A 24057-nucleotide genomic window follows, 5' to 3' on the forward strand; every position below is an offset into this window, starting at 1 on the left:
TCGTGAGACTCTTACCTCCAATGAGCCACCAGAAAACCGGAAGTGGCGCTGTGGCTCAAGTGGTAGAGCGTTAGCCTTGAGTTAAAGAGCTCAGGGGCAGCGCCCAGCCAGGCCCAGAGTTCAAGCCCCACAACCAACCAAAAAAAAAACAAAAAAGGGCAGGACAAGAGAAGACAGATGACCATGCCTGGGACACTGGGAACTTACAAAGAAAGACCTACAGAAGGTTCCACCAGGGCAGCTGGAGTCTCATACAGGTGGCCCTCCCTGGGGCAGCTGCTGCTGCTGTGTTCTGGGTGTGGCTTCGGCCTACAGAGCGCCAGGGCCTAGGCTGCTCACCAGCTGGCACCAAGACCTGCTGAATATTTCAGGTGGAAAGTCCCTTGTCCTCCTCCCCCACCCTCCATCATGTCTACCTGCAGCCAAGATCCCTTCTGCCAAGAGACGGGACAGGCCGAGGAAAGACCCAGCCATCCATGAGGGGAGCACTCTCCACATGGGGGGGGGTGAGGAGGACTGTCACTGGGCCCAGATGATTGTCTCTACATGTGACCAATGCTAAGAAACTCAGCCCCTCTTGCAGGGACCACGGTCCTGTGGTATTCTGGGTAACAGCTGTGGCTGGAGATTATTTACTTAGGGGGTTAGATGTAAAGTTCCAGCGTGGACATCGGTTGTCTTCCTGTCCACTGAACTCTTGGTGACAGCACTTGAGTGTTGTCCCTGGTCATCTCTGAGTGGTACGTGGGCTGGGTCTGGTACCTGCTTCTCTGGGGGTCCCGAGATCAGATTGTCTGTCTGTGCCAAGCTGGCTTTAGGAATGCCAAAAAAATGAGGCGTTGGGGACCCTTAGCATGGGGCAACACAAGTTCTCTGCAAGTTGCCACCGTCCAGTGTTTGGCCTGTGACTCCTTCCTTCCCTGCCCAGGGCCTGATCTGGTTGCAGGAGATTTGTGGATGGCGGGAAGAAGGCTGTGTCACTTTCTAGTCACGCTGGCCTTTGCAGAACTTTAAATAGCAGCCCGGGCGCCCACGCGTCACGCCTCCGCAGACATAAACGGAACAGCAGGCTCTTGCTCCTTGAAAGTGAATGTGTGGGTCACCCCACCCCCATGCCCTGCAGCTACTTGGTCCAAGAATTCTTTTCTGCCTCCACCGTCCCCCAAGCAGAATTTGGCCCTGGCTCATTAACCTTGCTTCTATCAGAGATAGTTGTTACTTGCTTTGTTGGGATTTATGGGCTCCTCCCCCCCCCCCAATCAAATGCTATCTCTGCAGCTCTCTGCTATACTCCTTCCTGAACCCTGTGTTTCTCAGTGCCATGGCTGACCCGCAGGTACCTGCCACCTCTGAACCCATTGTCCATTCAGGTTTAGATCTGATGTCTTAGTCTACCTCTCCTGGCCTCCAGGGACCTTTGCCAGCTTGTCCTCAGATGCTGGTTCACGGCTTGGTTTACTCAACTGGCCCCACAGAGACAGACAGCTCTTATTTCTGCATTGAACTTGGGGGACGGGGGGCGCGGAGCTCTGGCTTTGGATCCCCTGAGTAAATTAGCAGCTGGAAGGCTTGTGGGGACAGGGGATGAGGTATGGGGTCTGGGTAGCTTTTTTTTTTTTTTTTTAAATCAGTCATGGGCTTGAACTTAGGGCCTGGGTGCTGTCCCCATGTTCTTCAGCTCAAGGTAATGCTCTACCACTTGAGCCACAGCTCCACTTCTGGTTTTGTGGTGGTTAATTGGAGATAAGAGTCTCATGGACTTTCCTGCCTGGTCTGGCTTTGAACTGTGATCCTCAGATCTCAGCCTCCTGAGTAGCTAGGATTACAGGAGTGAGCCACTGGTGCCTGGCTTTGGGTGGCTTCTTTAAGTGGCTTCGCCTCTCTGCCTTTGCTTCTCTTGGCTTGGTTTGGCTCAAGCAGCTGCTAAAATAATCACTGGAGTGTAGGGCAAAGGGCTTTTGAACTGTGAGTGCATGAAAATAAAAGAGCCAGTGTCTCATGCCTGTAATCCTAGCTAGCTATTCAGGAGACTGAGATCTGAGGATTGCAATTCAAAGCCAGCCCAGGCAGGAAAGTCCCCGAGAGACTCTTATCTCCAATAAACCACCAAAAGTGCCACAGGAAGTGGCACTGTGGCTCAAATGGTAGAGTGGTCACTTTGAGCTGAATAGCTGAGGGACAGCGCTCAGGCCCAGAATTCAAGCCCCATGACTGACAAAAAAGAAAAAAGAAAAGAAAAGGGGTTCTTGTGGGTCTCACAGGATCATTTTCATACCTTCCAGCCAGCCAGATGTTTATCCTCTTTCCTGGGGGTGGCCAGGGCTGTGGATCTTGGCCACACCACCCTCCATGGAGAAATGGCACTGTCCTTGTAAGTTGGAACAAGTAGATCCAGAGATTCACCTACACCTTTCCCTGGAGTTATGTGAACAGTATTTGTTTTTTCATTCATTTTGTTTTGCTCTTTTGGTAGTATTAGGACTTGAATTCAGGCATCTGAAAGCCTAGCCATGCCCCTCCCCCAGTATTCTCCCTCCTTCCCTCTCCTCCTCCCTCCCCCCTTCCTTCTTTCCTTCCTTCCTTCCTTCCTTCCTTCCTTCCTCCCTTTCTTTCTTTCTCTCTTTCTCTTTTTTTTTTTTTTGTCATGGGGTTTGAATTCAGGGCCTGGGTGCAGTCCCTAAAATTGTTGTTTTTGTTTTTTTTGCTCAAGACTAGCTCTCAGGCTGGGAATGTGGCTTAGTGGTAGAGTGCTTGCCTACCATGCATGAAGCCCTGGATTCGATTCCTCAGTACCACATCAACAGAAAAAGCCACGCGTGGCACTGTGGCTCTAATGGTAGAGCAAAAGCAGCTCAGGGACAGTGCCCAAGACCTGAGTTCAAGCCCCAGGACTGGCAAAAAAAACCTAGCAATCAACCACTTTGAGCCACAGCTCCAGTTCTGTGTTTTTTGGTGGTTGATTGAAGAGCTTCAACGAAGCCAGGAATTGGTGGCTCACACCTGTAATCCTAGCTTCTCAGGAAACTGAGATATGAGGATTCTGGTTCAAAGCCATCCTGACAGGACTTTTATCTTCAATTAACCACCAGAATACCAGAAATGGTGCTGTGGCTCAAAGTGGTAGAGCCTTGAGCAAAAAGAGCTCAGGGACAGTGCCCAGGCCCAGAGTTCAAGCCCCCACAAGTCGGGGGGGGGGCAGTTAGGGGGAAGGAATTGAGGTTCAACTAACTTTTCAGCCTCCTGAGTAGTTAGGATTATAGGCGTGAGCCACCAGTTTCATACTTTTTCTGTTTTAAATTTGCTTTTCAAATAGAGTTTTCTGCTTTTCCCGGGGTCAGTTCTGAACATTGATCCTCCTGTCTCAGCCTCCTGAGTAGCTGGGATTACAGGTGTGAGCCACCTTACCTACTTCAGTACTTGGTTTTATCAGAGGAAAGGAGCTCAGCCTTGATTTGTTCCAGCAGTCCAGACCCAAGGTCAACATGTTACCCTCTGCCTTTCTTCCCACAGGGTGCCAAGTACCGAGGCTCTATCCACGACTTCCCAGACTTCAATCCCAATCAGGATGCCGAGGCTCTGTACACCGCCATGAAGGGCTTTGGTGGGTTTCAGGCCCCCCGGACAATAGGTTTTGCAGGAAGGAGGCTTCATTGGAGTTTGCCTGTGCTTGCTAAAAGTGTGGGCATAGCCCAGAGCCTGTTCCTGTTGGTGGGAAAGGGCATGAGACAGTGAAATGTCCTGTGGTTTTCATTTGTTTGTGAAGTTAAGGATTGAGCCCAGTACCTCATGCACTGGGTTTTCTGCCACCAAGCTGTGCCCCCTCCCCCCCAATAATAACCTTATTCATAATAAAGCATCTGGGGCCAAGGCTGGAAATGTGGCTTAGTGGTAGAGTGCTTGCCTAGCATGCATGAAGCCCCGGGTTCGATTCCTCAGTACCACATACACAGAAAAAGCCAGAAGTGGTGCTGTAGCTCAAGGACAGTACACAGGCCCTGAGTTCAAGCCCCAGGAGTGGCAAGAAATAAATAAAATAAAACATTTGGGGCCAACAGTAAATCATAAAGGATATTGGAAGCCTTCTCCACAGCCCCTACTCTACTCTTCTCCCCAATTCCAGGAAAGTGAGGGCCTTCTTGGTGTACTTGAAAATCATCTTGGTGGGCCCCTCCCCATAGGTCCCCCTGCCTTCGCTCAGGGTAACTGCTACCCTGGCTTCGGTGCTTATTGCTTTCTTCCTTGGAGACATGGAATTTTCTTTTCTTTTTGTTCTTTTTGGCTAGTTCTAGGGGCTGGAACTCTGGGTCTAGGCGTTGTCTCTGAGCTCCTTTTGCTCAAGGCTAGCATTCTACCACTTGAGTCACAGCGCCACTTCCAGCTTTTTCTGTGATTCATCAGAGATAAAAGTCTCAGGGGCTTTTCCTGCGCAGGCAGGCTTCAAAGCTTGATCCTCAGATCTCAGCTTCCTGAGTAGCCAGGATGAAAGGTCTGAGCTACCACTGGCACCTGGCTGATACCTAAGTTACGCTCAGATTGTAAGATCCTAGACAAGTCCTTGCCCCTCATTTTCCTTCCTTGTACTATAATACCTTTCAATGAGGACTTAAGAGACCTCATTGACCCCAGGGCTCTGACGAGGAAGCAGCCTGAGAGGGCTTCCTGGAAACGGTGTGGGCTCACGACGATCATCTCCCCTCTTCCAGGCAGCGACAAGGAGGCCATACTGGAGCTGATCACCTCCCGGAGCAACAGGCAGAGGCAGGACATCTGTCAGAGCTATAAGTCTCTCTATGGCAAGGTAACCATGGCAACCAAGGGCAGAGAGGGTGAGGGTCAGCCCCCATGCTGGCCCTTCAGCCTCAGAACCTGCCCTGGCTCTTTCTCTTCGTGTAGTCTGACCTAAGGCTAGCACACCTGCTACATCCGGGGCTCTGTGCTGGTGTTAGGGCACCACTGGGAAAATTCCCAGATTGTAGGGGGGGAGCACGGTAGACAGGGAAGCAGTCAGGGGTAGGAAGGGTGCTGTGCTGGGACTTGAACCTGCGTGACCCATTTGATGAATGCCTGGGTGGGTGACTGAGGTTCCTAGGGCCGGCTTTCAGGGGTAACAGCGTGTACACCTGCAACAGGTGACTCAGGGCCCATCACCTAAGGCCTTGGGGCCTGTACCTGTGCCATGAGCCCCACCTCTTCCCCCCCCCTCAGGACCTCATTGCAGACTTGAAGTACGAACTGACGGGGAAGTTTGAGCGGCTCATCGTGGGCCTGATGAGGCCACTCGCCTATTGCGATGCCAAGGAAATCAAAGATGCCATCTCGGTAAGTAAGCATGAGGGCGAGTTTGGGGCTTGGGGGCCAGGGTATGGGTAATGAGGGATTCTAGGGCTCTCCAACAGGCATCCGCTGGGCCCAGATCTCCACAACAGATGACATCATGCTTCTAGAGGCAGCCACAGGGCTTACCTGTCTACTCTAGACAGCCAGCTGTGGACAGATGTGTGACACAGACTCCACAAGACCTTGGCCTTGACCCGGGAGTTTATACTTCTGAGGGAAGCAGGGTGTGGTATTGAAACCCCTCTGTTAGCAACTATGTGAAGATTAAACAAAACAGGACAAAAATACAGTGTCCGAGGTGCCCTGAAGAGAGTCATCAGGGAAAAATCCCAGGCCCTAGAGGGGCCTTAGAGGATGTCTGAGGGTAATTTAGGGAATGCCTGGGGAACAGATTTTTTGGGGGGACATTTGAGATCTTGTCATGCTCAACAGCTTGGATAGGCTGGGATTTGGTAAGTAGGAGAGTGGAGTCGTGTTAGGATGAGAGGAGGGACTGGGGGGCGGGGGGGATGGGGTGTTCACGCATGCGCTGTCTGCAAGGAAAAATGAGGGAAGGTAAAAAAGCCCATGATCATGATGTCTTTGATGGGATAGAGCTCAGGGATAGATCACCTGGCCCCTGAGCTCCATTGTCAGTCCCGCAGGATCTGTAATTAAAAGCCCTGGTTTGGATCCTGCACTTGGCAGTCAAAGAGGCGTGGTCACTGCTGGCATTGGGTTATCAACATGAGTGCAGTTCAGAGGCAGAGAGAGCAGGCGTGTGACCTTACCGCCTCCTCAGCATCCCTCACCAGCTACGTGAGCAACTAAGCCTAAGAACGGCTCTGCTTTGCACATGAGAAAACCAAAGCCCATGGGGCTGGGAAGGTGGCTCAGTGGTAGAGCGCGTGCCTCGCATGCATGAGGCCCTGGGTTCGATTCCTCAGCACCACATAAACAAAAAATCCAGAAGGGAGCGCTGTGGCTCAAGTGGTAGAGCGCTAGCCTTGAGCTGAAGAGCTGAGGGACAGCGCCCAGGCTCAGAGTTCAAGCCCCAAGACCAACTCCCCCCCCCCCAAAAAAAAAAAGAAAAGAAAACCAAGGCCCAGGAAAACAGTCTCTGTTTAAAAAAATTGTATTGGTACTGGTTTCTGTCAAGGCTGGTGCTCTACCACTTGAGCCATACTTCCATTTCCACCTTTTCATTGGTTAATTGGATGTAAGAGTCTCATGGGCTTTCCTACTCAGGCTGGCTTTGAATTTTGATCCTGAAATCTTAGCCACCTGAGTACCTAGGAGGACAGATGTGAGCTACCAGTGCCTGGCAAGATTGTATTTTTATTTTTATAATTTTTTTTTTGTCAGTCGTGGGGCTTGAATTCTGGGCCTAGGCGCTGTCCCTGAGCTCTTCAGCTCAAGGCTAGTGCTCTACACTAAGATTATATTTAAAAAGTCACAAGAAGCTGGGTGCTAGTGGCTCATGCCTGCAATCCTAGCTACTCAGGAGGCTGAGATCTGAGGATCACAGTTCAAAGCCAGCCCAGGCAGGAAAGCCCAGGAGACTTATTTCCAATTAACCAGTAAAAACAAAAAACAGCTGGAAATAGAGCTGTGTGGCTCAAGTGGTAGAGCACTAGCCTTGAGCAGAAAAAGCTCAGCGACAGTGTCCAGGTCCTAAGTTCAAGCTCCAGGACACACACACACACACACACACACACACACACACAGTAGTCACAAGAGCAAGCTGCTGATCAAAACAGGACTAGAACCCATGCCTTGAGTGTCAGCGGTTTCAGTGCTGAGGTCTTGCAGCCCAGGCCGCCGATTGACCCTCTATCCTCGCCCCTTTTCTCTTAGGGAGCCGGCACAGATGAGAAATGCCTCATTGAGATCTTGGCTTCCCGGACCAACGAACAGATCCACCAGCTGGTGGCAGCATACAAAGATGGTAAGATGATGGGAAGGAGATCCTTGCTCAGGATCTTTGCATGTGAAATGAAGGTGATTGTGGGGGTGGAGCCACTGAGACTGGCCACACCCCCTGTCCTCCCTTCCCTTTGACACCACCCATCTGCCCATGGGTCCAATAAGTACTCTGTGTGGGGTGTGGGATATGTATCTGCCATGTATCTGGGTTTGGGGACTTGTGACAAATACCTGATCACTTTGGTGGGGGTCAGCAAGAATCCCGGGGGCCTCTGGAGATGAGGCTAGAGTTTGTGTGTCCTCCTGCAGCCTATGAGCGAGACCTGGAGTCTGACATCATTGGCGACACTTCCGGCCACTTCCAGAAGATGCTCATCGTCCTGCTCCAGGTGAGTACAGGGCGTTCCTGGGCCCCTCCACAGAGCGGCCTTGCAGAGAGGCTCCTGGGGGCTAAGGGGCCCTTGTCCCTGATGCTTTGGCAGGTGGATGATCTGATGTGAGTCCTTCTTTCGTATTGTGTCTTCCTTCCCTCCCCTCCACACACTGTCTGCTGTGTTCACTGGAGCCTGAGAGGTTGTTCTGAGGATCTAGGCTCAGGTACCTCTCCTCCGCTTGCTCAGAGAGGCATTCACAGCTGGGCTGGGCTCCCTCCCAGCCCCCCAAGGGGCCATCACCAAAGGGGCTCTGAGAGGGTTATCTGTGGGCAAATTCAGCCTGCCACACTGGAGCTTTTTTCTTCATGTTTTCCCATACATGTGCACCTCTGTTCCAGGAAGCAAGGATCCGGGTTGGCCCCTTTGAGCAGCGTCCTGTTTCTCTGTGTCCTCTGTTGGATGGGGCTCCGGGCTTGAGCAATAGGAGCATCAGGAGGGTCTGCGCCTTTGGGACTGTGCACTCAGACCTGTGATTCAAGACCCAGATCGTCCTTGGGGAAATCTTCCTGCAAACGTGCCAGCCCTTTGCCTTGTGGCACTGTTGTCATAGGCACTGCCATCCAGATTTCGGGTCCTGGCTTCCGAGATGGCCTCAGTGTTACAGCCTAGGGAAACACCTGGGAGACCCTGGCTATGTCCGGTTTGGTTGTGGCCCTGAGAATAACTGGGCAGCCGAGGAGAGAGATCATTGTATGATTCTCTAGGAATCAGATGCCTTTTTTTTTGTCAGTCATGGGGCTGGAACTCAGGGCCTGGACACTGTCCCTGAACTCTTTTGCTCAAGGTTAGAGCTCTACCACTTTGAGCCACAGGACTATTTCTGGTTAATTGGAGATCAGAGTCTCACAGAGACTTTTCTGCTTGGGCTGGCTTTGAACTGGGATCCTCAGATCTCAGCCTCCTGAGTAGCTAGGATTATAGGCGTGAGCCACTGGCACCTGGCTTGTCTTTTTGTTTGTTTGTTTGCTTTTGGCCAGTCCTGGGGCTTGAACTCAGGGCCTCTGCACTGTCCCTGACTTTCCTTTGCTCAAGGCTAGCACTCTACCACTTGAACCACAGTGCCTCTTCCGGCTTTTTCTATTTATGTGGTACTGAGGAATCGAACCCAGGGCCTCATGCATGCAAGGCAAGCACTCTACCACTGAGCCACCTGCCCAGCCCAGATGCCATTCTTAATCCCACGGCAGCTAAGTGTTTCTCCTGACCCAGACACCTAGCACCACTGCTGCTGTTCACCTCTGCACCACCAGGGTTTCTCTTCTTCTCTGCTCCAGCGCTGGCTCCCAGGCTCTGCACTGTTGGAGACACATTTTCCTTGTCTCTCTGTCTAGGGAACCAGGGAGGAGGACGATGTCGTGAGCGAGGACTTAGTCCAGCAGGATGTCCAGGTAAGCAGGCACTGAGGGAAGGTCCCCAAGACACCGCTGAGGAGCCTGGGGAGAGGGGGAGTGGGAGGGGGTCACGGGGATATTTATGTATTTATTTAGATAGTGCTTTGTGGAAGAAAAGGTCAAAGTTTATCTTTCAGAGGTATACATAGCAGGTACACAGGTGAGATGGATTTTGGAGCTTTCGTTGTGGTTGATTTTATTCATTCCGTTACGTCCTGTGGATTGGAGTTAAATGCCTGGCCTTCTGCCAATCACTTCATAAACAGCATCAGACAGTACTGGAAAGATGGGCACACATCGATCGGGGAGATAGACATGTGAGGAAGTATTGTAACCCACGGTAGGTCAAGGAGATAAAGAACAAAAAGTGATGGGAGAAAGAGAGAAGGAAAGAGAATTCTACCTGGAGACTGTAGGGGGGGGTGGTACTTTGAGGGAGGAAAAAAAAGGACATTTAATTGGAGCCATGAAAGTTGAAGAGCTTCCCCAGAAAGAAAGGAAGGAAGGCTTGCAGGTATATGCAAAGGTCCTGAGGCTACCAATTACTGCTAATGTCAGGATCTGTTCTGAATGACTTGGCTAGGCTGTCCTGTCCCCCCAGATTCCTCTTCCTTTTTATTTATTTGTATTTATTTATTTTAATATTGTGATTTGAACTCAGGGCTTTGTGCTTATTAGGTCCATACTCTCCTACTTGGGCAACACCCCGAACCCTCTTGAGGTTTTGTGGCCATTAATTCATACCTCTTCTCTTTAGGATCTGTATGAGGCAGGGGAACTGAAATGGGGAACGGATGAGGCCCAGTTCATTTATATCTTGGGAAATCGCAGCAAGCAGCATCTCCGCTTGGGTAAGTTCCAGAAAAGACCCCATAGCTTGCCTGCCTGGGGGTTTGTGCCCAGATCGCCCTCTCTTTACCTTTTAAGTGACACAACAGCTACTTTAGCCCCGATCCAAAAGCTGATTCCATGAGAAATGAGTGGTTTTATAGGGTCCCTCTTCTAAGTCATTAATGAGGGGCCATGTAGATACAGATATAGATATATAGAGAAATGAATTCTGTAGCCATATAGATATAAAGTCTATAGATGGATATAGGTAGATAAACATACCTATCCATAGATAAATCTATAGCTGTAAATATATAAATATATCTATAAGTATATATATAATTTATATCTATAAATATATCTATAGATATAAATATATAAGCCTATATATAGATAAGATAAATATATACATATATATGGTAGAATTACATACGTAGGTCCCATCCCTCAGAAGTCACTGTGCCCTTCTTGCCATTTCAAGGACAGTAACCTAGACATCTTTCTCTCTTTTGACACAGTGTTTGATGAGTATCTGAGGACCACAGGGAAGCCGATCGAAGCCAGCATCCGAGGAGAACTGTCTGGGGACTTTGAGAAACTAATGCTGGCTGTGGGTATGTCCTGAGATCACCTTCCCAAGGGATTCTGGGATGCCAGCCCCAGAGAAAGGGGCCAGGAATTTGGACACGGGGAACTCATTTGTGGAGTAGGGAAGGAAAGCAGACGGGCCTGATTTCTGCCTCCCCCCTCCTCCACAGTGATAGAGGGAGCAAAGCACTGAACTTGGGGCTAAGATAGTGATGATCATAACCAAAGATCCTTGTGGAGCCTAGACTCATGCCTGTAATCCCAGCTGCTCAGGAGGCTGCGATCTGAGGATCATTGTTGAAGGCCAGCCCAGGAAGACAAATCCGAGATACTCTTAATCTCCAAGTAGCCACCAAAAAAGCCAAAAGTGGTGGAGGTGTGGCTCAAGAAGTAGAGCCCCTGCCTTGAGCGGAAAAAAGCCAAGCAAGAGTATAAGGCCCTGAGTTTAAGACCCAAACATAAAAGGAATTTTTTAAAAAGACCCTTGTGGAGTCCTATTGTGCCCGCACCACAGTGCTTAACCTTTAGGAAAGGGCAGAGAATAAGCACTGCTCTTCCAGCCTTCAATGGTGAAGGCTCAGATCCAAACCCAGTGCCTCTCTCAAATTCCCTGCCAGCCCAGGCAGGAAAGTCCGTGAGACTCTCATCTCTAATTAACCACCAGAAAACCAGAAGTGGAGCTGTGGCTCAAAGTGGTAGAGATCTAGCCTTGAACACAAAGAGGCTTAGGGACAAGGCCCAAGCCTTGAGTTCAAGGCTCACAACTGGTGTGTGTGTGGGGGGGGGGGGGGGGAGGGTGGTCTGGATTTCTTGCTGGCTTTGAACTACTATCCTCAGATCTCAGCCTCCTGTGTAGCTAGGATTACCGGCATGAGCCACTGGCACCAGCGACTATGAATTCCTATCTCAGGCCTCATCTTCCCCCCCACCCCCATATACACATTGTCCCCTGCCAGCCTTATTTGAAGTAGTTGGGGTCTGACCTGCTTTGTCACGTGACTCCACTGCCAGTACCTTCCTGGTATAATAGAACCCAAAGAAACACCTTTCACCTTCCACCCAGCACCTACCCCTGATTGGGCTCAGTTCCTATGAAATGGTAAAGGACCAGAAACAGGACGTAGATCTTTGAGATAGACTCTTCTGATTTCTCTTTTTCTTTCTTCCTTTTTTTTTTGTTTTTGGTCGATCATGGGTCTTGAATTCTAGGCCTGGGCGCTGTCCCTCAGCTCTTCAGCTCAAGGCGAGCGCTCTACCACTTGAGCCACAGCGCCACTTCCGGTTTTCTAGTGGTTTATTGGAGATCAGAGTCTCATGGACTTTCCTGCCTGGGCTGGCTTTGAAACGAGATCCTCAGATCTCAGCCTCCTGAGTAGCTAGGATGACAGGCGTGAGCCACCGATACCCAGACCAACTCTTGTGATTTCTGTAGGCTCCTTGGCTGATTTCTTTCTTTGTTTAATTGATTATTTGTTTATTATTATGACTGAACACATGTTGCCAAGGCTGTGTGTAACAAGTCTTCACACAAGGCAACCTCTCTGTTTATGTCAGTGCACTGCACAAACACACCAGGAATGTAGGAACTCTTCTGGATGCATCCCTGGATAGAAGGAGGTGATGGGCAGTGACTAGGATAGAGAAATGGAGCTGGTGGGGCTGGGAAGGTGGCTCAGTGGTAAAGCGTTTGCCTTGCATGCCTGAGGCCCTGGGTTCGATTCCTCAGCCCCACATAAGCAAAAAGAAAAAAGCCGGAGAGTGGCACTGTGGCTCAAGTGGTAGAGCGCTAGCCTTGAGCTGAAGAGCTGAGGGACACTGACCCACCAAAAAAAAAACAAAACAAAGCAAAAATAAACCAACCCAAAAGCCAGGATTCTTCCTGCCTTTTGAATTTGGTGGCTCCTAAGGGATAGAAACAAGGTCATAGCTTTCCTAATCCGGTCAGAATAATCCGCCTCTTCTTCCTCTTTCCAGTGAAATGTATCCGGAGTACCTCAGAGTATTTTGCCGAAAGACTCTTCAAGGCCATGAAGGTGTGTGGTGTGGGGCTGGTGTGACTGGTTGGGGCCAGTGTGCGTCTTTTGCCAGTCATTTTTCACTTTCTTTTTTTTTTTTAATCAGTCATGGGGCTTGAACTCTGGGCCTGGGCGCTGTCCCTGAGCTCTTAACTCAAGGCAAGCACTCTACCACTTGAGCCACAGCGCCATTTCTGGTTTTCTAGTAGTTAACTGGAGATAAGAGTCTCACGGCCTTTTCTGCCCAGGCTGGCTTTGAACTGCAATCCTCAGATCTCAGCCTCCTGAGTAGCTAGGATGACAGATGTGAGCTACCAACGCCTGGCTTGTTTTTCACTTTTGATTATGAAAATTGTGTTTCGGCCTATGCTAGGGGCTCTCAGCCTCTTCTCAAGGACCTGTGTCAAACCTGTTTGTCATCCAGGGCCTGGGGACCCGGGACAATACCCTGATCCGCATCATGGTCACCCGCAGTGAGCTGGACATGCTGGACATTCGGGAGATCTTCCGGACCAAGTATGAGAAGTCGCTCTACAGCATGATCAAGGTCGGCTCAAGGGAGTTCAAGTGCAGGGGTGCTTGGGAGAGGCAGAGCTAAAAGGGAGGCAGGGCCATTGCATGAAGCCCACATCATTCCAAGGGCAGTGAGATTCTGTCTCCTACAAGGTGTGGTCGCTGAAGAACGTAGTGATGATGGCCCTTGAGACCTTGGCTTTTCCAGGAGCCATAAAGTTAGATCTTTCCTTCCCTCCCTCCCTCCCTCCCTCCCTCCCTCCCTCTCTCCCTCCTTCTTTCCTTCCTTCTTTCCTTCTTTCCTTCCATCCCTCCCTCCTCTCTCCCTCCTTCCTTCCTTCCTTCCTTTGTATTTTGTGTTGAGTAGAGGGCTAGGAATGTGGCGTCGTGGTAGAGTGCTTGTCTAGCATGCATGAAGGCCTGGGTTCGATTCCTCAGTGTCACATACACAGAAAAGGCTGGAAGTGGCGCTGAGGCTCAAGTGGTAGCCTTGAGCAAAAGAAGCTTGGGACAGTGCCCAGGCCCTGAATTCAAGCCTCAGGACTGGCAAACAAACAAACAAACTGGAGACACACACCACTATTTAGAAGTCTCTGCCACATCCAGACAGGAGGAGGAGCAGGGCTGGTAGGGAGGAGTGTGGAGCCTTCCAGTGTTTGGGCTATGCAGAACCTTTTCTTCTTGTCTGGGAGATGCTCAGGGACCGGTTGGAAGTCATCTTCTCTTCTCTCTCTCCCCAGAACGATACCTCTGGGGAGTACAAGAAAGCTCTGCTAAAGCTGTGCGGAGGAGATGATGAGTAAGTAGTCCCATGCGCTGGGCCTCTCCTAGCCTTCATCCTGGTGGAGGATGAGTGGATCGAATGAGGCGCAAGCGCCCTGCAGGTGAAAGATATCCTTGCCAGTGTCTGTGGAGCTTGTGGGTCTGTGCGTCTGGATATGAGTGTGATCTTCCATGCGTGTTGATGTCTTGAAAACTTGGAAATTCAGTCTGGGGTTTGGACCAGGAAACAGACTATGGGGATCCAGGCCCTGCTAACTTTGTACCATCTTTGTGGCTCCGCCCATTTGCTTTGTGGCCCCACCCACTCCCCTGATTTACATATTTGTACGCTTGATGAGCCTTCCTATGGTGGCCCCATTGGGAAACTCCCATGGGACCCCCCCCACCCAGGATGGCCTGCAGGTGAGGAGAGCCTGTAGGTCCCGTGCACATGGCAACATGGCCTGGAGCAGGGGGGAGGGGAGGGAGAGGGGTATGGGGAGGGAGAGGGTCTGAGGGTGAGACCCAAGAAGAAGGGGCAGGTGACAGGTGACAGCAGCTGGGTTTTGTGGCACATGAGGAGAGGGGGGCGGGCCCCACAGAGGCCTCTTCCCTAAAGATTAAATTGGCCCCCATGACTTGACCAAATTTGGGGAAAGAGAATTGTGGGTGCTCAGTTGTGGAATGTCCAGGAAAGGTCAGGAGAGCATCCTGTCAGTGTGGAAGGTGCCACAGGGGCAGGGAATCAGGGACACAGAGTTGCTGGCACCCGGGAGGGAGTTGGGGGCCCTCACTGGAAGGAAGAGAGGACTGGAAAAGGTCCTGGCCCACTTGCTTCTGGGGTAAACAAGGCTGCTGGGAGGTTCCGCTTAGGAGAGGGCAAAGAATCTGGTGTGTATGTGTGTTGGTGTGTGTGTTCACGTGGGCATTTGTGTTGGGTGTCTATTGAAATGTATGTACTGGTATGTGTGTTGGTATGTATATTGGTGCATGTGTATATTGGTATGTGTGTTGGTGTTGATGTGTGTTGGTGTTGATGTGTGTTGGTGTGTATGTGTGTTGGGTGTATATTGAAATGCATGTGTTGGTATGTGTGTTAGTGTGTATGTATGTCGGCATGGGCGTGTATATTGGATGTGTATTGAAGTGTACGTATTGGTGTGCGTGTATATTGGAGAGTCATCGGTGTGTGTCGGATGCGTGGAGAGCTGTGGCCCTTGATGACGTTCCCTCCCATCCTCTCCCAACCCCCTCCATTCCAGTGCTGCTGGCCAGTTCTTCCCGGAAGCAGCGCAGGTGGCCTATCAGATGTGGGAGCTTAGTGCAGTGTCCCGAGTAGAGGTCAGACCCTCCCCACCTCCTGCTTGACCTCTTCACTGGCAGCTTCCACTGTCCTGTGCTTCATTCACTCCCTGCTGCTCGGGTTGGCTCCCAGCTGCCCCCTGGAGGCCAACCTGAGAAAGCAGCTCTCGCGTCTGAAGCTTGTTTCCTCCCTCTCTCAGAGCATCAACGTGGGTGGGCAGCCACCCAGAGGAGGCATCCCATGATTCCTGCACTGACTCTCACACGCCCTGGGAAGTGCTCTGGCCCCTCCCTTCCCTACTAACAAGCCTGGCTTGAGTGGACAACTGGCTAGTTCCACAGCAGGGGCCTAACCCCATTCTGAGCCCACAGTTGGGCTGTGCATGCATTGGACACCCAGGGTCCACCCCACGGAGGACAGGGAGGAATGGCTGCACAGAAACACTTGGGGAAAGACATTGCCGATACCTGATCCACATAAGAAGTTGGGGCCCTCGGATCCTCTCTGCTTTTGGCTGTGCGCCCTTTGCCAGGTCTCTACCTGTCTCTGGCCCTCTACGTCTGCGTCTTTAAAAATGAGAGGCTTAGAGGTCTGGGGGCATGCTCATGTGGGAAGGCTCTGAGTTCAAACCCTAGTACTTAAAACAGGGCAGGGTTGGTGACTTGGGCGCTCGGAGTTCTGATGTCCTGATTTCCCTGAATTGATGGCCTCTGTCGTGCGAGGAATGAAGTTTAGTGTAGCGGTCAGGGCGTTCCTCAGCATCAAACATGAAGCCTTGCAGAGTGACAAGGCCGATCTTTAGTCTCACCACCTTCCTGAGGTGACACAGATACCATCTCAGCTTCTTGCCACCCATTGGTTGTCCTTACTCATAAACAACTGAGGAGCGAAAGGAGCTGGTTTTAGATTCACAGCTCCATGTGTATGTGTATGTGTGCGCATGCGCTGGTAGTGGGCCTTACACTCAGGGCTTGGGCTCTGTCCCGTAGCTTTTTCACTCAGGACTGAGCCACAGTTCCACTTCCAGCTGGTTTATTGGCGATAGAGAGTCTCATGGACTTTCCTGCCTGGGCTGGCTTGGAACCACGATCCTCAGATCTCAGCCTGCTGAGTGGCTAAGGATTTCAACCGTTGTGAATCACCTTCATCCAGTCAGTTCACAAGCTCACAGCTTTTTAACAAGCAATGACATCTTGTTAAAACGTGGTGATATTTAACCTGAAATTTTTGTTTTTATTACTTTTCTTTTTTTAACATTTAGTATATTTTTATTACCTCTTCACAGGTGACCATTTGCTTATGATACAATACCAACTTTCTTTTTTCTTTTTCTTTTTTGGGTCTGGTCTTGGGGCCTGAACTCTGGGCCTGGGCGCTGTCCCTCAGCTCTTCAGCTCAAGGCTAGTATGCTACCACTTGAGCCATAGTACCACTTCCGGCTTTTTTTTTTCTGCTTATGTAGTGCTGAGGAATCGAACCCAGGGCCTCATGCATGCAAGGCAAGCGCTCTACCACTGAGCCACCTTCTTAGCCCCACAATACCAACTTTCTAACTCATGATCGTCAAATAAGTGTTTTTGCATCCGTTCAGGGACAAATATTTCCTGAGTGCCTGTTATGTGTTAGGTACTGTGGTAGACACAATAGGATATATCAAAGAATAAACTAGACAAAAGCTTACCCTTTAAATTGTCCTTGAGAGGCCTGGGAACGTGGCTTAGTGGTAGAGTGCTTGCCTAGCATGCATGAAGCCCTGGGTTCAATTCCATAGTACCATATACACAGAAAAAGCCAGAAGTGGCACTGTGGCTCAAGTAGTAGAGTGCTAGCCTTGAGCAATAAAGACAGTGCTCAGGTCCTGAGTTCAAGTCCCAGGACTGGCAAAAAAAAAAAAAAGAAAAATGGTCCTTTAGAATGGATATGTTAACGCTGAGGATGTAGCTCCTTAGGGGGCCCAAGCCCTTCATTAGATCCCCAACACCCAAAAAGAAAAAGATGTCTCCAAAATGAATGTGTTTGACAGAGTAACCAAGCTGAGCTTGGTACGCATTGAGAAATAACAAATATAGAGAACAACGTGAAGGCCGTTGAATGCCATTTCAGAACACCTTGGCTACCTTTTTAGGGACAGTAGCTTTCCATCAAGTAGTTGGGGGAGGGGGACAGGATGAGATTCTGACCAATGGTGGGGGTGGGCCAGTGGAATGAGCAGCCACAGGGAACTGTGGGCCAGAGCTGAGTCCTCCAGCCTCCAGCTGGCCACTTACCCTTGACCAGCGCTGGCCCTGCTCCCAGGCCTGAAGTCTCTCATGTCTCAGCTGGAGGCCAGGCTCTGTCTTCCGCATCTTCTTCCTGCCTCCTCCTCCAGGCTGCTTGGTTCAGGGCTTGTGTGGAAAGCCTCTTCCCTTGCGCATGCTCAGATCTTGGCCAGCTCCTGGCTGGGGAGCCTGGCCTGTAGACACTTCCTGAGGGCTTCTCTGCTTCTCACAGCTGAAGGGAACCGTGCGCCCAGCTGATGATTTCAACCCCGACGCAGATGCCAAAGCCCTGCGGAAAGCCATGAAGGGAATTGGTAAGGGGGGGCCTGGGAGCTGGGGGGTGGCCGCTTCTGGGTGGTGGGTTTGGCATTGGGCTGAGCCAAGGGGAGGGCCGAGGCCTCTTACTAGGGTCCACAGGACAAGGAAGACTTTAGACTGAATCTTCCCTCTCTTGGAAAGCCTCCAGGCTCCATCAGACAGGAAAGAGGGGCTTCAGGAGAGTTGGAACCAAGTTGTGCCCAGCCCTCTTGGGAGCAAGTAGGCTGGTGTGTGTGTGTGTGTGTGTGTGTGTGTGTGTGTGTGTGTGTGTGTGTGTGTGTGTGTGTGTGTGTGTGTGTGTGTGTGTGTGTGTGTGTGTGTGTGTGTGTGTGTGTGTGTGTGTGTGTGTGTGTGTGTGTGTGTGTGTGTGTAGAACTTGAGTTCATGCCCTGGCTTTGTTGCTGGCCCACTGTATGGCTTTGGGCAAGCTCTGAAGTGAGTCTGGGTCTCAATTGTCCCATGTGTAAAAATGAGTCTGGTCTCAGTTTCCAAACCCTGTGTAAAATGATCCTGGTCTTCAGATTCCAGGCTTGGAGCAAGAGCACCCCCTGCTGGCCAATCCCTCAAGGCTAGCTTTTGTTTTTTGGGGTTTTTTTGGTTGTTGTTGTTTTGGGTCCTGTCCTGTCGTGGGCCTGAACTCTGGGCCTGGACGCTGTCCCTCAGCTCTTCAGCTCAAGGCTAGCGCTCTACCATTTGAGCCACAGCGCCACTTCCAGCTTTTTTCTTTTTGCTTATGTGGTGCTGAGGAATTGAACCCAGGGCCTCATGCATGCAAGGCAAGCGCTCTACCACTGAGCCACCTTCCCAGCCCTGTTTTGTTTTTGTGTTTGTCTTTTTGGTGGTCATGAGGCTTGAACTCTGGGTCTGGATGCTGTCCCTTAGCTCTTCAGTTCAAGGGAGCGCTCTACCACTTGAGCCACAGCACCACTTCCAGTTTTCTGGTGGTTAATTGGAGATAAGAGTCTCACGGGGCGGGGGGGGGGGGGGGGGGGAGCGGGGAGCCTGGGAAGGTGGCTCAGTGGTAGAGTGCTTGCCTTGCATGCATGAGACCCTGGATTCGATTCCTCAGTACTACATATACAGAAAAAGCCAGACGTGGTGCTGTGGCTCAAGTGGTAGAGCGCTAACCTTGAGTCCACAGAGGCTCAGGGACAGGCCTTGGCCCTGAGTTCAAGCCCAAGGACTGGCAAAAAAAAAAAATCCCTAGGTAACTTTATTCCAGCCTATGTATGTGACTGGTGTAGAAACAGGTCCAGAAAGAGAGAGAGACTTTGCCCAAGACAGCCAGCCATTGCCAAAGCTGGGACCGGAACGCGACTCTCAACCCAGTGATCTCTGCCTCCAAGGTGTCCCTTTCTGCCAAAGCAGTGACATAGGTAGCAGCAAGCAGTCCTGAGAATCAGTGGCTTGAGACAGCAGCACCGTGCCGCAGGAGCTCAGGGGCACATAGCTGCTGATCCAGCTTTACCCTAGGGTTGATGGCGACTGTCAGTGGGAGGAGGGAGAAGCGGGGTGGGGAAGGAGGCCGCTCAGGGAGGCAGAACCACAGGCCTTCCTCTGAGGCCTGTGACTTTGGTGACTCAGGAACCGACGAAGCCACCATCATCGACATCATCACGCATCGCAGCAACGCTCAGCGGCAGCAGATCCGGCAGACCTTCAAGTCTCACTTTGGCCGGGTAAGGGCTGTTCCTGAACCCTGGGCCCTGCGTCCATACAACCTCCAGAGGAGATGCCCCTGCCACTTCAACCTCTGCACAGCTAGGCAAGGGGGAAGGGGGATCTTCCAGGCCTCATGCAGATGTGGGATCTTGGAATATCTCCAGTGTTTGGGTTTGGGCTGCCAAACAGGTGTGCTTCTGCGTTCTCCCAATTCCTTGTGGTCCGTGACACATGTGCAGGGTGGCTGGGTTGAGTCAGGGGCATAGCACGTGACCTGGAGGGGGGATGGAAGCTAGTGCATGCAGCACTTTGAAGCCCTAGACCTTCTGCATAAGGAGAGCTGGCTTCTAGGTCCCAGCATTATCGGTGATTATGGCACCCTTGGTAGTATCTGGTGTAGGCTGATGAGATCCCCAGATAAAAATGGTGTGAGGTTTCAGCCTGGCCTCTAAGGAAAGCAGATCTACCCTCTCCCCGCCATCCCCCCTTTGTGCTTGAATTCAGTTCTGGATCTGGATCTTGAATTCAGGGCCTGGGCAATATATCCCTTAGCCTTTTTTCACTCAAGAATGGCACTTTACCGCTTGAGCCACAGCTCTACTTCTGCATTTGGCTGGTTCAATGGAGATAAGAGTCTCACAGGCTTTCCTGCCCTGGCTGGCTTTGAACCTCAATCCTCAGATCTCAGCCTCCAAAGTAGCTGGAATGATAGGTATGAGCCACTAAAGCCTGGCTCAGATCTGCCTCTTCACTGGCTCCCCACCACACCCTCTTGGCATTCTTATAATTAGTAAGTCCACCAGCAAAGTCTATCAGCAAAGAGACCTAGATCCCTCCCTACTGTCTCCCGTCCTCATTACAAATCTCCTCCCTGCCCTGGGTCCTCCATGGGCCAGTACTGGTGTGGGCATGACCTTGGGCTGTGCTCTTTGCAGGACTTAATGGCTGACCTCAAGTCTGAGATCTCCGGAGACCTGGCAAGGCTGATTCTGGGACTCATGATGCCGCCTGCCCATTATGATGCCAAGCAGTTGAAGAAGGCCATGGAGGTAGAGCGTGGGCACCAAAGGGATGGCATCCAGGCTGTTTGGGAGCTGGGGGGAGGGACACAGGTACCCCTCAACAGGGGGCCGAGACCCAGGCTGAGGTGGGCTTTTGTCCGAATGTTCTAGGGCGCTGGCACAGATGAAAAGGCTCTCATTGAAATTCTAGCCACTCGGAACAACGCAGAAATCCGGGCCATCAACGAAGCCTATAAGGAGGGTAAGTGTGGGAGTTCTGAGCCACGAGCTGCTAGTCGGGAGTGGGTGGCAGGAGAGCCAGAGTCCCCAACTTTTAGCCTCAGCCTTTAACTCGCCCCTCAGATCCCGCTAGTCCTCTTTCCCATAGTCCACAAGGCTTTGGAAAGCCCCTTGGGCCTCCTAGCCTGGTGTCTAGGGAAAAGACAGAAGTGGCCTAGAAAAGACCAAAGCCCAACGTTCTTAGAAGAATACCTGGGAAGAGAGAATGTCCCAGCCCACTACGAGCCGGCCAGGGCAGGAAAAGTCCATGAGCCTCTCATCTTCAGTTAACCAGCAAATGGCTGGGAGTGGGGCTGGGGCTCAGGTCTGTCATCCTAACTACTCAGGAGGCTGAGATCTGAGGATCATGGTTCAAAGTCAGCCCGGACAGGAAAGTCTGTGAGACTCTTCTCTCCAATAAACCACCAGAAAACTGGAAGTGGCGCAGTGGCTCAAGCGGTAGAGCACTTGCCTTGATCTGAAGAGTGTAGGGACAGCGCCCAAGCCCAGAGTTCAAGCCACACGACCAACATAAACAAACACACACACACACACAAAATTTGGCGCACACACACACACACACACACACACACACACACACACACACACAAAATCTGGCTATAAATACCTCCTCCTCACCTCTAACACTTTCCTGTCCCAAGTTTGAAGATCTCCCACCACAAACCACCACCACCAAGTCTTCTTTTGCCAGCAGCTGCCCACATCTCCTTTCTCTTTCTTAGACTATCACAAGTCCCTGGAAGATGCCTTGAGCTCTGACACATCCGGGCACTTCAGGAGGATCCTCATCTCTCTGGCCACGGTGAGTGAGTGCGTGGATCCACGTCTGGAAGAGAGGAAGGGTCACAGGTTGGGAGAGAGGATACTCCCCACTGGCCTTTTCAGTCCTGCCACCCATCCTGGTCCTTTTTTTTTCTTTTTTGGTCCATTGTGGGGCTCGAACTCAGGGCCTGGGCGCTGTCCCTCAGCTCTTCAGCTTAAGGCTAGAGCTCTACCACTTGAGCCACAGCACCACTTCCGGCTTTTTTTCTGTTTATGTGGTGCTGAGGAATGGAACCCAGTGCTTCATGCGTGTGAGGCAAGCACTCTACCACTAAGCCACCTTCCCAGCCCGAAAGCTTTGTATTTGTATCCAGTTCCCATAATCTGAGCACTAAGGCCTCCTCTGCTGGTGGAGAGCTCACGATGCCACTGGCCACTAGGAGGCAGCATTGTCCGCAGGCTTCCTGGGAGGGCGTGGCTTCCAGGAGGTAATGTGATTGAGCAGGACCTGTGGTAGTGGTGGTAGGGCAGGCAGAGCAGGTGGGGATTTTCCGGGACTGACTGCTCATTGATCTTGCTGCAGGGGAACCGAGAGGAGGGAGGAGAAGATCGGGACCAGGCCCGGGAAGATGCCCAGGTAAGACTTCCATCCACCCCTACTGGGCTCCCTGAGAAGTGGCTCCTGCTGTGTGTGTGTGTGTGTGTGTGTGTCTGTCTGTCTGTCTGTCTGTCTGTCTGTCTGTCTGTCGTGTGTGTGTGTGTGTGTGTGTGTGTGTGTGTGTGTGTGTGTCTGTCTGTCTGTCTGTCTGTCTGTCTGTCGTGTGTGTGTGTGTGTGTGTGTGTGTGTGTGTGTGTGTGTGTGTGTGTGTGTGTGTGTGTGGTGTGTGTATCTGTCTGTCTTGTCTGTCTGTCTGTCCCTGACAGAGCAGATCTGGTTTGATTGGTGATTGCTAAGACTCTGGGCCTTTTCTTCTCCATCCTTAGATGTGAGATGTAAGGATTTACAGAATGAGATTTGCACTGATGGTACTGGTTTGACTGGCATTGCCCACATGAATGGTAGGAGCCTCCACCCCCCTTCTTCCCCCCCCCCCCAAAAAAAATAGGAGATTCATAGGTCATCCAGATGAAGCCTGGGGAGAAAGGCAGTCAAGGAAGAAGGCAAGTAACTTCTAAAAGTCATATAGCTTGCTGTGAGCTAGTGGCTCACGCCTGTAATCCTAGCTACTCAGGAGGCTGAGATCTGAGGATGACAGTTCAAAGCCAGCCAGGGCAGGAAAGTCCATGAGACTCTTATCTCCAATGAACCACCAGAAAACCAGAAGTGGCGCTGTGGCTTAAAGTGGTAGAGCATTAGACTTGAGCTGAAGAGCTCAGGGACAGCGCCCAGGCCTAGAGTTCAAGCCCCACCACCACCACCAAAAAAAAAAAAAAGCTAAAGGTCATATTGCAAATTCCTGGCCCAGCTTGAACTGAGTCTAGAGGGAGCTGGTCTCAGCCGATGTTGCTGAAGAAAAGGCCTTAGTAACTGAAAGTCTTAGTTTTATTTTCTGTAAAACCCGACCAAGGGCTAAGCGAGTCCTGGGAGAAGCCTAGAAAGCAAGTTCCTGACAGCTGCTGGTGGTGTCTTGCTTGCAATGTTTTCTCATGGCGCATGCTCAGAACTCGGTAGATCATCGTTGACCACTGCGGGAGGGACTGTGCTGCGGTCTCTTGATCTGCTCTGCGTCTGCCCTGCTGCTTTGGACAGGCAGCACAGATCTGGAAATGGCTTCTCATGGAGGCGGGACAACCCCAAATTCATTTTTTCCTGAGCATCTGCATGGCTGTGCTAACTCCCCTGAGACCATCTGTCTGGTCTCTATGGGCCTTCATCCCAGGCCTGGATCTCCCATCTCTTTTGCCTGATTGGTCCCACTGCTGGTGCAGGTGCTGTGTCCAGAGTTTGGGCATAGATCCTGCCAAGTGTGAATCCAGCCAGCTTCCTTCACAGTTTAGAGATGGGGGGAAGAGGCCAACAGGCTCTGCTACCAGCTCTGCATCTCAGCTACAGAATTCCTAGCCACACCCCAACAAGTACAAAACTAATTGCAATAGACTGACTAGGGCACGAAGATCATTCTATATGTTAATAATAAAATTTCCCAGCCTGGTGCTGATGTCTCACACCTGTCATCCTAGCTACTCAGGAGGCTGAGATCTGAGGATCATGGTTCAAAGCCAGCCCGGGCAGGAAAGTCCATGAGACTCTTATCTCCAATTAACCACTTGAAAGCCAGAAGTGGCGTTGTGGCTCAAAGTAAGTGGTAGAGCCCTAGTCTTGAGTGGAAAAAGCTCAGGGTCAACACCCAGGCCCTGAGTTCAAGCCCCATGACCAACAAGAGCAAAAAAGCCAGAAGTGAAGGTGTGGCTCCAGTGGTAGAACACTAGTCTTGAGCAAAAAAATCTAAAGGACAATGTCCAGGCCCTGAGTTCAAGCTTCAGTACTAGCACACATCTTCATCTTCATCATCATCGCCATCATCATCATCTTCTCCTCTTTTTACTGAAGCTCCTTTCCTATCTGAGGTTTCTAGATAGCTTTGGTTTGATTAGCCCTCTGGCTTGCCTGTCTCCTTATTACTGTGTGCTAGCCTCTGCAATTTCCAGGCCGGGTAGCTGTTGTCCAGGGGCCCAG

General features: G+C 51.2%; 1 protein-coding gene across 2 annotated transcripts in view; it reads left to right on the forward strand.

Moving 5' to 3' along the window:
* Positions 1 to 24057, forward strand: part of LOC138807878 (annexin A6) — a 48457-nt gene that overhangs the window by 12326 nt on the left and 12074 nt on the right. For both annotated transcript variants that reach the window (XM_069993658.1, XM_069993659.1), the window contains exons 3-20: positions 3511 to 3601; positions 4704 to 4798; positions 5206 to 5319; positions 7174 to 7264; positions 7552 to 7631; positions 9008 to 9064; positions 9825 to 9918; positions 10417 to 10512; positions 12461 to 12519; positions 12926 to 13048; positions 13755 to 13813; positions 15039 to 15117; positions 17570 to 17651; positions 19240 to 19334; positions 20253 to 20366; positions 20490 to 20580; positions 21341 to 21420; positions 21964 to 22017. In XM_069993658.1, the coding sequence (XP_069849759.1) occupies positions 3511 to 3601; positions 4704 to 4798; positions 5206 to 5319; positions 7174 to 7264; positions 7552 to 7631; positions 9008 to 9064; positions 9825 to 9918; positions 10417 to 10512; positions 12461 to 12519; positions 12926 to 13048; positions 13755 to 13813; positions 15039 to 15117; positions 17570 to 17651; positions 19240 to 19334; positions 20253 to 20366; positions 20490 to 20580; positions 21341 to 21420; positions 21964 to 22017 (1554 nt within the window). The remainder of the gene's footprint in view (positions 1 to 3510; positions 3602 to 4703; positions 4799 to 5205; positions 5320 to 7173; positions 7265 to 7551; positions 7632 to 9007; positions 9065 to 9824; positions 9919 to 10416; positions 10513 to 12460; positions 12520 to 12925; positions 13049 to 13754; positions 13814 to 15038; positions 15118 to 17569; positions 17652 to 19239; positions 19335 to 20252; positions 20367 to 20489; positions 20581 to 21340; positions 21421 to 21963; positions 22018 to 24057) is intronic.

The sequence above is a fragment of the Dipodomys merriami genome, unplaced genomic scaffold (genome assembly GCF_024711535.1).
Source record: "Dipodomys merriami isolate MVZ:Mamm:240054 unplaced genomic scaffold, mDipMer1.0.p SCAF_44, whole genome shotgun sequence".
NCBI classification, from domain to species: Eukaryota; Metazoa; Chordata; class Mammalia; order Rodentia; family Heteromyidae; genus Dipodomys; species Dipodomys merriami.